The sequence below is a fragment of the Bufo gargarizans genome, chromosome 3 (genome assembly GCF_014858855.1).
Source record: "Bufo gargarizans isolate SCDJY-AF-19 chromosome 3, ASM1485885v1, whole genome shotgun sequence".
In the NCBI taxonomy this organism is placed as follows: domain Eukaryota; kingdom Metazoa; phylum Chordata; class Amphibia; order Anura; family Bufonidae; genus Bufo; species Bufo gargarizans.
In genome coordinates this window covers 457,288,816-457,301,006 of record NC_058082.1, presented here as the reverse complement: position 1 = coordinate 457,301,006, position 12,191 = coordinate 457,288,816, and the positions used below count along the sequence as shown (strand labels likewise).

General features: G+C 43.2%; 1 protein-coding gene across 1 annotated transcript in view; it reads left to right on the top strand.

The window, feature by feature from the left end:
- Positions 1 to 12,191, top strand: part of LOC122932279 (amine oxidase [flavin-containing] B-like) — a 102,510-nt gene that overhangs the window by 82,698 nt on the left and 7,621 nt on the right. Inside the window, exons 12-13 of the mRNA XM_044286608.1 lie at positions 10,449 to 10,546; positions 10,716 to 10,827. Coding sequence (XP_044142543.1) covers positions 10,449 to 10,546; positions 10,716 to 10,827 — 210 coding nt within the window. The remainder of the gene's footprint in view (positions 1 to 10,448; positions 10,547 to 10,715; positions 10,828 to 12,191) is intronic.

Genomic DNA, 12,191 nt, shown 5'->3' with positions numbered 1-12,191 from the left:
GATCTTTGCTTCCCTTGTCTATCCCGTCCCGACCATGGACTCATTTGTCCATGGACTTTATCACAAATTTGCCTAGTTTCTCAGGGAAAACTGGTGGTTGTTGATTGCTTCAACAAGATGTCGCACTTTATAGCATTATCAGGTCTACCTAATGCTAAGACTCTTGCACAAGTGTTTGTTGATGACATCGTGAAACTACACAGTATCTCCTCAGATTTGGTGTCTGATAGGTGTACTCAGTTTGTTTCCAGATTCTGGAAGGCGTTCTGTACTCGCCTGGGGGTCCAATTGTCCTTCTCTTCTTCCTTTCATCCTCAGTCGAACGGACAGACTGAACGCACTAACCAGAATCTGGAGATTTATTTGAGATGTTTTGTCTCAGAGAATCAGGAGGAGTGGTCTTCATCTTTGTCGTTGGCCGAGTTTGCCATAAACAACCGTAGACAGAAAATCCACTGATAAGTCACAGTTTTTTGGAGCATATGGGTTCCAACCGCAGTTTGGCACATTTTTGAGTACTGAGGCTTCTGGTATACCGGAAGAAGAAAGATTTTTCTCTTTGTTGTCATCTATCTGGCAGAAAATTCTAAACAATTTAAAAAAGATGGTCAAAAAGTATAAACGCATGTCTGACAAGAGACATATGAGTGGTCCGGACCTGAGAGTGGGTGATTCTGTGTGGCTGTCCACAAGAAACATTAATTTGAAGGTACCATCTTGGAAGTTGGGCCCAAGGTTTATTGGGCCATATAAGATCTCTGCTATTGATATTCCGTTTGCCTTTCATCTTGACCTTCCGCAGGCTTTAAAAATTCATAATGTCTTTTACAAGTGATTGCTAAAAAAAAGATATGTTGAACTGGCTGAACCGTCATCCTTACCTCCTGCTCCTGTTTTGGTGGACGGTAATCTTGAATTTCAGATTGCCAGGATAGTGAACTCACAAATTCTTCGTAGATCTCTTCAGTACCTTGTGCACTGGAAAGGTTATGGTCCAGAGGAAAGAATGTGGGTTCCTGCGGCCAACGTTAATGCCAGTCGCCTTGTGAAGGCCTTTTGCAGGGCGCATCCTGATAAAGTTGGCCCTGGGTGTCTAGAAGTCCCCCGTAGAAGGGCGGGGGGTACTGTCACGCCCCCTCCCATGACAGAGGTGAGAAGATCAGAGAGACTGGCAGTACGTGAGGCTATCTCTATTCTGACCTTGCAGTTTGTTGTTTAGTGATGACCACACCCCTTGTCAGCTGTTGCCTGTGGTCATTACTGAGACTCTATTTAGTTCACTCTCATACTGCTTGCTATGCGGTTGATATTTCCTGCTTGGTATTTGTTGAGCTGGTGTGTTGTTCCTGTGGATGACCAGCTTCTCCATTCCCTCTTTAAAGATAAGTTATTTTGTTGTGCATATTGTTGTGACACTTGTATGTTGTGTTTCTAGGCCTCAGGGAGATGCCGGGTCCTTCAGGCCTCAGGGAGATGCCTGGGAAAGAACCCGTAGTCTCATTCCCTGCCACAGTTCCTAGGGATTTCTAAGATCTTCTGGGTCTAGGTTCCGGTGTATGAATTTTTCCACCTTCTGGGTTTACTCATGCTTGCAGGAGTCAGGGAAAGGTCTAGGGATTCCTAGGAGATCAGCATCCCTCTTCCTTACCTTTGAGGCCTAGACTCTGGTTCATTTCCTTCTGTGTGTTTTGTCTCCTCCCCATTACGTGTGACATTATCAACCGCCAAAAAAACATTATTTTGTTTGTGCCAGTACAGCTATGGATACGGTTTCTGCACTGGTCGATTGTATGCAGGGACTGTCTTTGGAGGTTGCTGACCCCTACGTATCGCTGTGTCAGAGACCAAAGGCAGCGGTTTCCGGCAACGGGAACCAGGCCTGCCCTGAATCAAAGGTCGCTCTCCCGGATAGGTTTTCCGGAGGAAGTGACAACTTTATTCGGTTCAGGGAGTCGTGCAAACTATATTTTAGGCCACGTCCTAACTTTTCTGGGGACGAGAGTCAAAGAGTGGGGATTATTATTTCGTTACTGAAAGGTGACGTGCAGTCTTGGGCATTTTCTTTGCCGACCAGATCACAATCCCTCCGGTCGGTATATACATTTTTCGGAGCTCTGTTTTCATGTGTTTTTTGTGTTTTCTTCTCCCCATTACGTGTGACTGTGGCCTCCTGATGCTGCCGCCACCTACAGACTCTGTGATTGGGCCACTCTGTGGTCTCCTCATGCTGCTTCCACCTCACCACTATGTTACCTTGTCACTATGTGGTCTCCTCATGCTGCTGTCACCTCCACATTATGTCACCAATCACCATGCCACTCTGTGGCCTCCTGATGCTGCTGCCACCTCCACATTATGTCACCTTTCCACTCTGTGGCCTCCTGATGCTGCCACCACCTACACACTTTGTCATTGTGCCACTCTGTGGTCTCCTCAAACTGCTTTCACCTCACCATTATGTCATAGGGCCACAAATTTCATGCTGTTCCCACCCTCCCCACTTCATGACTGGGCCACTATTTAGCCTTTTTGGATTTGCTCACATCATCATTTATTTGACCCTTCCTCTAATCTGTCAGAAGGAAGGTAAAATGAGACACACAACGGATCCTGTCTGTGTAGCAGCTGTAAGCCCTTAGTGGTCCCTTCAGAATTGGCTTGTGATTTGGTAGCCAAAAGCAGGAGTGGGTACAAAACACAGAAGACATGCAAATATTTTGTTCCCGTGTCATCTTTGTTTTGGATCCACTCCTGTTTTTTTGGCATTAGCAATACTGATGGATTACTGACCAAATGCTGACCGAGTGAAGGCAGATGCTCCACAGACAGGATCCGTTTTTTGTGGGTTATTGTTCTGATGGATCAGACGAATGGCAGAATAATCATTGACATCAACAGAAAATTACTGCTGACACCCTCTCCACTCTGTCGGGGAGCTCTACTTGTATAAGCGTTTAATAGAACAGGGTCTGTAGACATTTATGTGGAATCAGCTGACGACGGTGTAACAGGAGTGCGCTTCTTCTTGTCGCTAACATTGACCTGTAAGGCTGAGTTCATACATTAGTTATTCGGTCAGTTTTGGCCCCGTGAATCGAAAGTGTCCTGAAAAAATATGTTTGACACTCTGGGGTCTCCTAGGACTGAATCCAACTACTATCAAGCCCTTTGACGGAGACTAATATGACTATGAGTAAACAGATGTTATCCAGTGGTAACAAACAACCTAATAAAACACACTTTAACCACCTCCGGACCGCCTAACGCAGATGTGCGGTCCGGAGGCGGCAGCCCTGCGCACGACGACGCATATACGCGTCATCTCGCGAGGGCCGGGATTTCCTGTGAACGCGCGCACACAGGCGCGCGCGCTCACAGGAACGGAAGGTAAGCGAGTGGATCTCCAGCCTGCCAGCGGCGATGGCTCGCTGGCAGGCTGGAGATCCGAATTTTTTAACCCCTAACAGGTATATTAGACGCTGTTTTCATAACAGCGTCTAATATACCTCCTACCTGGTCCTCTGGTGGTCCCTTTTGTTAGGATCGACCACCAGAGGACTCAGGTAGCTCAGTACAGTCGCACCAAACACCACACTACACTACACCCCCCCCCCGTCACTTATTAACCCCTTATAAACCCCTGATCACCCATGATCACCCCATATAAACTCCCTGATCACCCCCCTGTCATTGATCACCGCCCTGTCATTGATCACCCCCCTGTCAGGCTCCGTTCAGACGTCCGTATGATTTTTACGGATCCACGGATACATGGATCGGATCCGCAAAAAGCATACGGACGTCTGAATGGAGCCTTACAGGGGGGTGATCAATGACAGGCGGGTGATCACCCATATACACTCCCTGATCACCCCCTGTCATTGATCACCCCCCTGTCATTGATCACCCCCCTGTAAGGCTCCATTCAGACGTCCGCATGATTTTTACGGATCCATGGATACATGGATCGGATCCGCAAAACACATGCGGACGTCTGAATGGAGCCTTACAGGGGGTGATCAATGACAGGTAGGTGATCACCCATATACACTCCCTGATCACCCCCCTGTCATTGATCACCCCCCTGTAAGGCTCCATTCAGATGTCCGCATGTGTTTTGTGGATCCGATCCATGTATCCATGGATCCGTAAAAAATCATGCGGACGTCTGAATGGAGCCTTACAGGGGGGGGTGATCAGTGACAGGCGGGTGATCACCCTGATCACCCCCTGTCATTGATAACCCCCCTGTAAGGCTCCATTCAGACGTCCGCATGTGTTTTGTGGATCCGATCCATGTATCCATGTATCCGTAAAAATCATGCAGACGTCTGAATGGAGCCTTACAGGGGGGGTGATCAGTGACAGGGGGGTGATCACCCTGATCAACCCCTGTCATTGATAACCCCCCTGTAAGGCTCCATTCAGACGTCCGCATGTGTTTTGTGGATCCGATCCATGTATCCGTAAAAATCATGCGGACGTCTGAATGGAGCCTTACAGGGGGGGTGATCAGTGACAGGGGGGTGATCACCCTGATCACCCCCTGTCATTGATAACCCCCCTGTAAGGCTCCATTCAGACGTCCGCATGTGTTTTGTAGGATCCGATCCATGTATCCATGGATCCGTAAAAATCATGCGGACGTCTGAATGGAGCCTTACAGGGGGGGGTGATCAGTGACAGGGGGGTGATCACCCTGATCACCCCCTGTCATTGATAACCCCCCTGTAAGGCTCCATTCAGACGTCCGCATGTGTTTTGTGGATCCGATCCATGTATCCATGGATCCGTAAAAATCATGCGGACATCTGAATGGAGCCTTACAGGGGGGGTGATCAGTGACAGGGGGGTGATCACCCTGATCACCCCCTGTCATTGATAACCCCCCTGTAAGGCTCCATTCAGACGTCCGCATGTGTTTTGCGGATCCGATCCATGGATCCGTAAAAATTATACGGACGTCTGAATGGAGCCTTACAGGGGGGTGATCAATGACAGGGGGGTGATCAGGGAGTCTATATGGGTGATCACCCCCCTGTCATTGATCACCCCCCTGTCATTGATCACCCCCCTGTAAGGCTCCATTCAGACATTTTTTTGGGCACAAGTTAGCGGAAATTTTTTGTTTGTTTTTGTTTTTGTTTTTTCTTACAAAGTCTCATATTCTACTAACTTGTGTCAAAAAATAAAATCTCACATGGACGCACCATACCCCTCACGGAATCCAAATGCGTAAACATGTTTAGACATTTATATTCCAGACTTCTTCTCACGCTTTAGGGCCCCTAAAAAGCCAGGGCAGTATAAATACCCCACATGTGACCCCATTTCGGAAAGAAGACACCCCAAGGTATTCCGTGAGGGGCATATTGAGTCCATGAAAGATTGAAATTTTTGTCCTAAGTTAGCGGAAAGTGAGACTTTGTTTGAAAAAAACAAAAAAAAATCAATATCCGCTAACTCATGCAAAAAAAAAAAAATTTCTAGGAACTCGCCATGCCCCTCATTGAATACCTTGGGGTGTCTTCTTTCCAAAGTGGGGTCACATGTGGGGTATTTATACTGCCCTGGCTTTTTAGGGGCCCGAAAGTGTGAGAAGAAGTCTGGGATCCAAATGTCTAAAAATGCCCTCCTAAAAGGAATTTGGGCCCCTTTGCGCATCTAGGCTGCAAAAAAGTGTCACACATCTCGTATCGCCGTACTCAGGAGAAGTTGGGGAATGTGTTTTGGGGTGTCATTTTACATATACCCATGCTGGGTGAGAGAAATATCTTGGTCAAATGCCAACTTTGTATAAAAAAATGGGAAAAGTTGTCTTTTGCCAAGATATTTCTCTCATCCAGCATGGGTATATGTAAAATGACACCCCAAAACACATTGCCCAACTTCTCCTGAGTACGGCGATACCAGATGTGTCACACTTTTTTGCTGCCAAGGTGGGCAAAGGGGCACATATTCCAAAGTGCACCTTTCGGATTTCGCAGGCCATTTTTTACACATTTTGATTGCAAGGTACTTCTTACACATTTGGGCCCCTAAATTGCCAGGGCAGTATAACTACGCCACAAGTGACCCCATTTTGGAAAGAAGACACCCCAAGGTATTCCGTGACGGGCACGGCGAGTTCCTAGAATGTTTTATTTTTTGTCACAAGTTAGCGGAAAATGATGATTTTTCTTTTTTTTTCTTTTTTCCTTACAAAGTCTCATATTCCACTAACTTGCGACAAAAAATAAAAAATTCTAGGAACTCGCCATGCCCCTCACGGAATACCTTGGGGTGTCTTCTTTCCAAAATGGGGTCACTTGTGGCGTAGTTATACTGCCCTGGCAATTTAGGGGCCCAAATGTGTGAGAAGAACTTTGCAATCAAAATGTGTAAAAAATGCCCTGCAAAATCCGAAAGGTGCACTTTGGAATATGTGCCCCTTTGCCCACCTTGGCAGCAAAAAAGTGTGACACATCTGGTATCGCCGTACTCAGGAGAAGTTGGGCAATGTGTTTTGGGGTGTCATTTTACATATACCCATGCTGGATGAGAGAAATATCTTGGCAAAAGACAACTTTTCCCATTTTTTTATACAAAGTTGGCATTTGACCAAGATATTTCTCTCACCCAGCATGGGTATATGTAAAATGACACCCCAAAACACATTCCCCAACTTCTCCTGAGTACGGCGATACCAGATGTGTGACACTTTTTTGCTGCAAAGGTGGGCAAAGGGGCACATATTCCAAAGTGCACCTTTTGGATTTCACCGGTCATTTTTTACACATTTTGATTGCAAAGTTCTTCTCACACATTTGGGCCCCTAAATTGCCAGGGCAGTATGACTACCCCACAAGTGACCCCATTTTGGAAAGAAGACACCCCAAGGTATTCTGTGAGGGGCATGGTGAGTTCCTAGAATTTTTTATTTTTTGTCGCAAGTTAGTGGAATATGAGACTTTGTAAGAAATAAAAATAAAAATAAAATCATCATCATTTTCCGCTAACTTGTGACAAAAAATAAAAAGTTCTATGAACTCACTATGCCCATCAGCGAATACCTTAGGGTGTCTACTTTTCGAAATGGGGTCATTTGTGGGGGTTTTCTACTGTTTGGGCATTGTAGAACCTCAGGAATCATGACAGGTGCTCAGAAAGTCAGAGCTGTTTCAAAAAGCGGAAATTCACATTTTTGTACCATAGTTTGTAAATGCTATAACTTTTACCCAAACCATTTTTTTTTTTTGCCCAAACATTTTTTTTTTATCAAAGACATGTAGAACAATAAATTTGGTGAAAATTTTTTATATGGATGTCGTTTTTTTTGCAAAATTTTACAGCTGAAAGTGAAAAATTTCATTTTTTTGCAAAAAAATCGTTACATTTTGATTAATAACAAAAAAAAGTAAAAATGTCAGCAGCAATAAAATACCACCCAATGAAAGCTCCATTAGTGAGAAGAAAAGCAGGTAAAATTCATTTGGGTGGTAAGTTGCATGACCGAGCGATAAACGGTGAAAGGAGTGTAGTGCCGAAGTGTAAAAAGTGCTCTGGTCATGAAGGGGGTTTCACCTAGCGGGGCTGAAGTGGTTAATACAGAATTTTTATAAATGAAAAAAACTGTCCAAAATTATCCCTTTTTGTTAACAGATGCCTTCTTTTCTGTCTTCTGACCTGTATAATTGTGGCCATCATGTCAAGTGAATTATCCAAAACAAATCACAAAAGTTTCAGATTCACTTGAATTGAACATTTTTTGGGAAATATATAACAGTGGATTTTTCTACAGTTTGTAATATATTTTCACACATTTAAGTATTGGCTGCAAGCAGGTGTGCCCTCTCCCCTGGTGATATTTGCCTTTACTATTGGTCCTGTGGTAATTCTGATTAATAAGTACCCCGTAATTGTAGGATAAACATGGAAAAACTAGAGGAAGAATTATTCTCATGTTCATAAAATATGATTGTACAGATAAGTCCATCCTTACTTTAAGTAGAATTTGCCTAAGGACTCCAATTTCTCATGAAACAAAATCAATACAATAGGGTGACATGCTAGCAAAATAGTTTGCAGGCTGCATTTCTCAACATAACCACAAGGTAGCCACACAGAGATACATTTAAGACAGACATCTCATTGCAGAATGTTGTGAAATCAAAGTTTTTTGCCACAAAACTTAGAAAATCTTGAGCCTAGAAGAAAGATAAGGAAGGACGCAGATATATATCAAGGGGAGAAAAACAGAACTGGATTGCACATCCACAATGCTATGCTTAGATCTAATTAAACTCGCTTTTCAGCACAATATTAAAGTGTATAGCCCCCTATACTGCATGCTTGCATGCTGTACAAGAGGCATTAGTGTACATTTTGATCAAAAGGCATAAGCCCACCCACCACGCCAAGGTTGCCTCTTTGAGTGGGACCTACTCCAAGAGGCAACAGAAAAAGACAAAACTACACATCATTGCTTATTATTATTATTTATTCCTCATGGTGAATAGTATGAACATTATTTAAAATGAAGTTGGTTAATGTTAGTTTCTTCTGACATTGCTTTTTAACAGCTAAATAATAAAATATTTGGGTTATAATATTTTATTAGGGAATTGTTATATATCTGTTTTTAGTTTTTAAAGTGGAAAAGTACTTCGGGAACTGGTAACACATTTTTAAGGGTGGATGAATGAGTATTTTGTTGATGTTTCTCAAATTAATCATGGTGTTAATGTGATCTTTAAATATTTCACATTATAAATATATTTAAGTCTTCAACATCCTAACCTGGGATATTATTTTCTCTCACCTTTCTGCAGTTTTGGTTTCTTCAGATTTCTGTGGGAGGATGAATGAATGAATAACTTATATAGCGCTACAATTGCGAACTAAATCGCCTCAAGGCGCTTTTGCAGCCCTTGACCGTCTGTGCCTTCAGAAGAGGTGGGTCTTGAGCTTCTTCCTGAAGGCTAGATGGTTTTCTTTTAAGCGGATCTCCGCAGGTAGAATGTTCCATAGCCGGGGTCCTTGGACTGCGAACCTTCGTTTGCCTTTTGATTTGTAGTGGGTCTTGGGGATATGGAGGAGGTTCTGGTTAGCTGACCGGAGGGGGCGACCTGGGGTGTAGTGCTTTATTTTTTCGCAGAGGTATTGGGGTGCTTTCCCTTGTGTACATTTATGGGTGAGGCAGAGGGTCTTGAATTTGATCCGATCCTTCACAGGTAGCCAATGGAGGGTCTTCAAGGACGAAGTAATAGATTCCCAGGTTTTTTTTTCCAGTTATGAGTCTGGCGGCTGTGTTCTGGACAACTTTTAAACGTGAAATTTGATTCAGTCCTAGATAGAGGGAGTTTGCGTAGACTAGTCGGGAATTGATGGTTATTCCAACTACTGCTGCTGCGTCTCCTTCAGGGATGAAGGGAATGAGGATAGCAGCTCATCACATGTGACCATTAACCAGGCTACATCTTCTTAACCCCACTCACACATTTTTCCAAACCTTTAATTACTTGCCTTTCTCCACTGCATAAATATATTCCCTCACACACAGCTTCAGCAATTCCATTTGTAAATATCACTATGGTATGCAATTCTCTCCACACCAATTTCCTTCTCCAATATGTAGAAAGAACTATAGCTACATATTTCTATGAATTTGGAAGTTAGGGTTAAATGAATGACAGGTGTCTGGACCACTTCACCTACTTCTCTATGAGATCACTACACTGATACTGAGAGGGTGAATGCAAGAGAAGGTGGACCACAGTCTTGGTCACAGAAGAAACAGCAGGGGGTGCTACCAAAGAGGAAAATATAATGTACATTATAAAACCTAACAATATTTTTCAGTTTTAAATGCCCTACTTAGTGTTGAGCGAAGCGAACTTTGGATGCTTCATCCGAAGTTGCTTCATTCAAAACTTTGGAATAATACTGTACGCAGATTTGTCTCCATACAGATTAGAATGTATGGGCTCTGATGAGCCAAAGTTATTCACAAAGTCGCGCGTGACTTCATTGAATAACTTCGGTAATTGATTTTTAAAGTGGAAAACCACTTTAAACTTGAAGCCAAACTCGGCTTCGGTTCCAAGGTACTAGTCAGAACCGAAGCCTAGTTCAGGTTCAAGTTTTAAAGTGGTTTTTCACTTTAAAAATCAACTACCCAAGTCATTCAACGAAGTCACGTGCGACTTTGTGAATAACTTACTTCGGCTCATTGGAGCCCATACATTCTAATACTGTACGGAGACGAATCTCCATTTAATATTATTCCGAAGTTTTGAACAAATCTACTTCGGATAAGGCATCCAAAACTTTCCTGGCTCAACACTAGCCCTATTTATTCCAGTAGTAGTAATGTGACTCATTGGATAACCCCATTAAGACATGATTTGCATGCATTTTTTTTCTTTTACCATTTGTAAATTATTCTAATTATTATTTTTTTTTAACAGCCAGTGCACTATGAAGAAAAGGACTGGTGTAAAGAACAATACTCAGGTGGATGCTACACCGCATATTTTCCTCCTGGAATTATGACTCAGTTTGGAAGGTATGAATGTATAAAAGAGGAAATAGAAAGATTCTACAATACATATTTATTAGCTTATAATGTCTTAACTTATTTGATTACAATCTCCTTCTTTGATTGCAATTTGTAAGAAAAAAATAATCTAATTTTATTGAGATAATACCTAGATTTGTGTTATATGTTCCAACAGTGTGATACGAAAGCCTGTTGGAAAGATTTACTTTGCTGGAACAGAAACAGCTACACAATGGAGTGGATACATGGAAGGTGCTATAGAGGCTGGAGAAAGGGCAGCCCGAGAGGTGAAGTAAAATCACATAGTATATTGCATGTTTGTATCTAAAAATTAAGTGAATGTTGTGTTTACAGACAAGCAGTTTCTTCATTGTGCTGCTCAACTAGGGTCCTGGAGACCGGTCATCAATGATAAAGCCCCAGTGGACCTTTTTAACTGGCTTGATCTATATATTATATTGAAATGTACATCTCAGAAACAACACCCTTGCTATAAGCCTCCCTTACTCACAGTTTATGTTATATCCTTATGCAACTCCTGAAAACCAAAGTTATCTTTTTTGAAAATTAGGGTCTACATGATACAGAATTGTTACAATTAAATTTCAAGCCCACAATTAAAAAAATAAGGCAATGATCATGTTAACAAACTTATGCCATGCTATAGTGAGATGTTTTCATCAGTAAGGTTTTGGGTATCTGTATACTTGCTCTGTCTGTCACCACTGCTGGTCAGTCAACTTGGCCAGCAGCAGTGACATGCAGGGATCTGGCAAATCATACTTCCACCCAGACATAGACCTGTAGTGATGGAGACAAAGCTGTGCAACAAGAACCGGGACAACTGGAGCAGGTGAATGTTTTTTTTTTTTATCGCACACCATACCCAGTCATCCCCATTTTTTCTGGGCCCAGACAACCCCATTAAGGCCCAACATAATGATAGTAACTAGTGTTGGTCGACCACCCGAGCTCAATGGAAGTCAAAGGGAGAACCAGAGCATTAAACCAGGCACCCTCTGCTCTGAAGAGGGGACGGTGTCTGGTTCACAGGAAAAGGTCAGAAATTGATGGAAATACCACTGAAATGGTTCGGGAACAGCATGGGGAGGATGTCTGGATGCATCTCGGACTCCCAGGTCGCTGCTGGGAACGATGTTGTCCGAGTAGTACGCCACTTTTACAGACTGACAATAATATGCACAAAACCGAAGATACAATCGATGTAAGAGGAAAAATTGTTAGGAAACATTCTTTCCTGCATATTTACAAGTGCTGCCCAAAAAAACAAGGAAGAGGCACTCCGATACAACCTGCATATCACGTAAGAGGGCCTCATTCACATTGTGGTACAATTGTTCAGGTAGTGGGTATGCACTAAGTGAAAGGGCTGCCAAAAATTACAAGGTACCGGCACTACAATACACCCTTTATTACACATAAAGGAGGGCATCCTACACACCCTTGAAAAATTATGATTGATGGCCTGCTGGTGCCCCTCAAAAACTATTTGAGCAAGGGCCTGCTGATCTCACCATCTAAAACATTAGGGGTGAGGGCCTGCTGCTGAGCTGACCATCTAAAACATTATGGGTGAGGGTCTGCTGCTGAGCTGACCCTCTAAAACATTAGGGGAGAGTGCCTGCTGCTG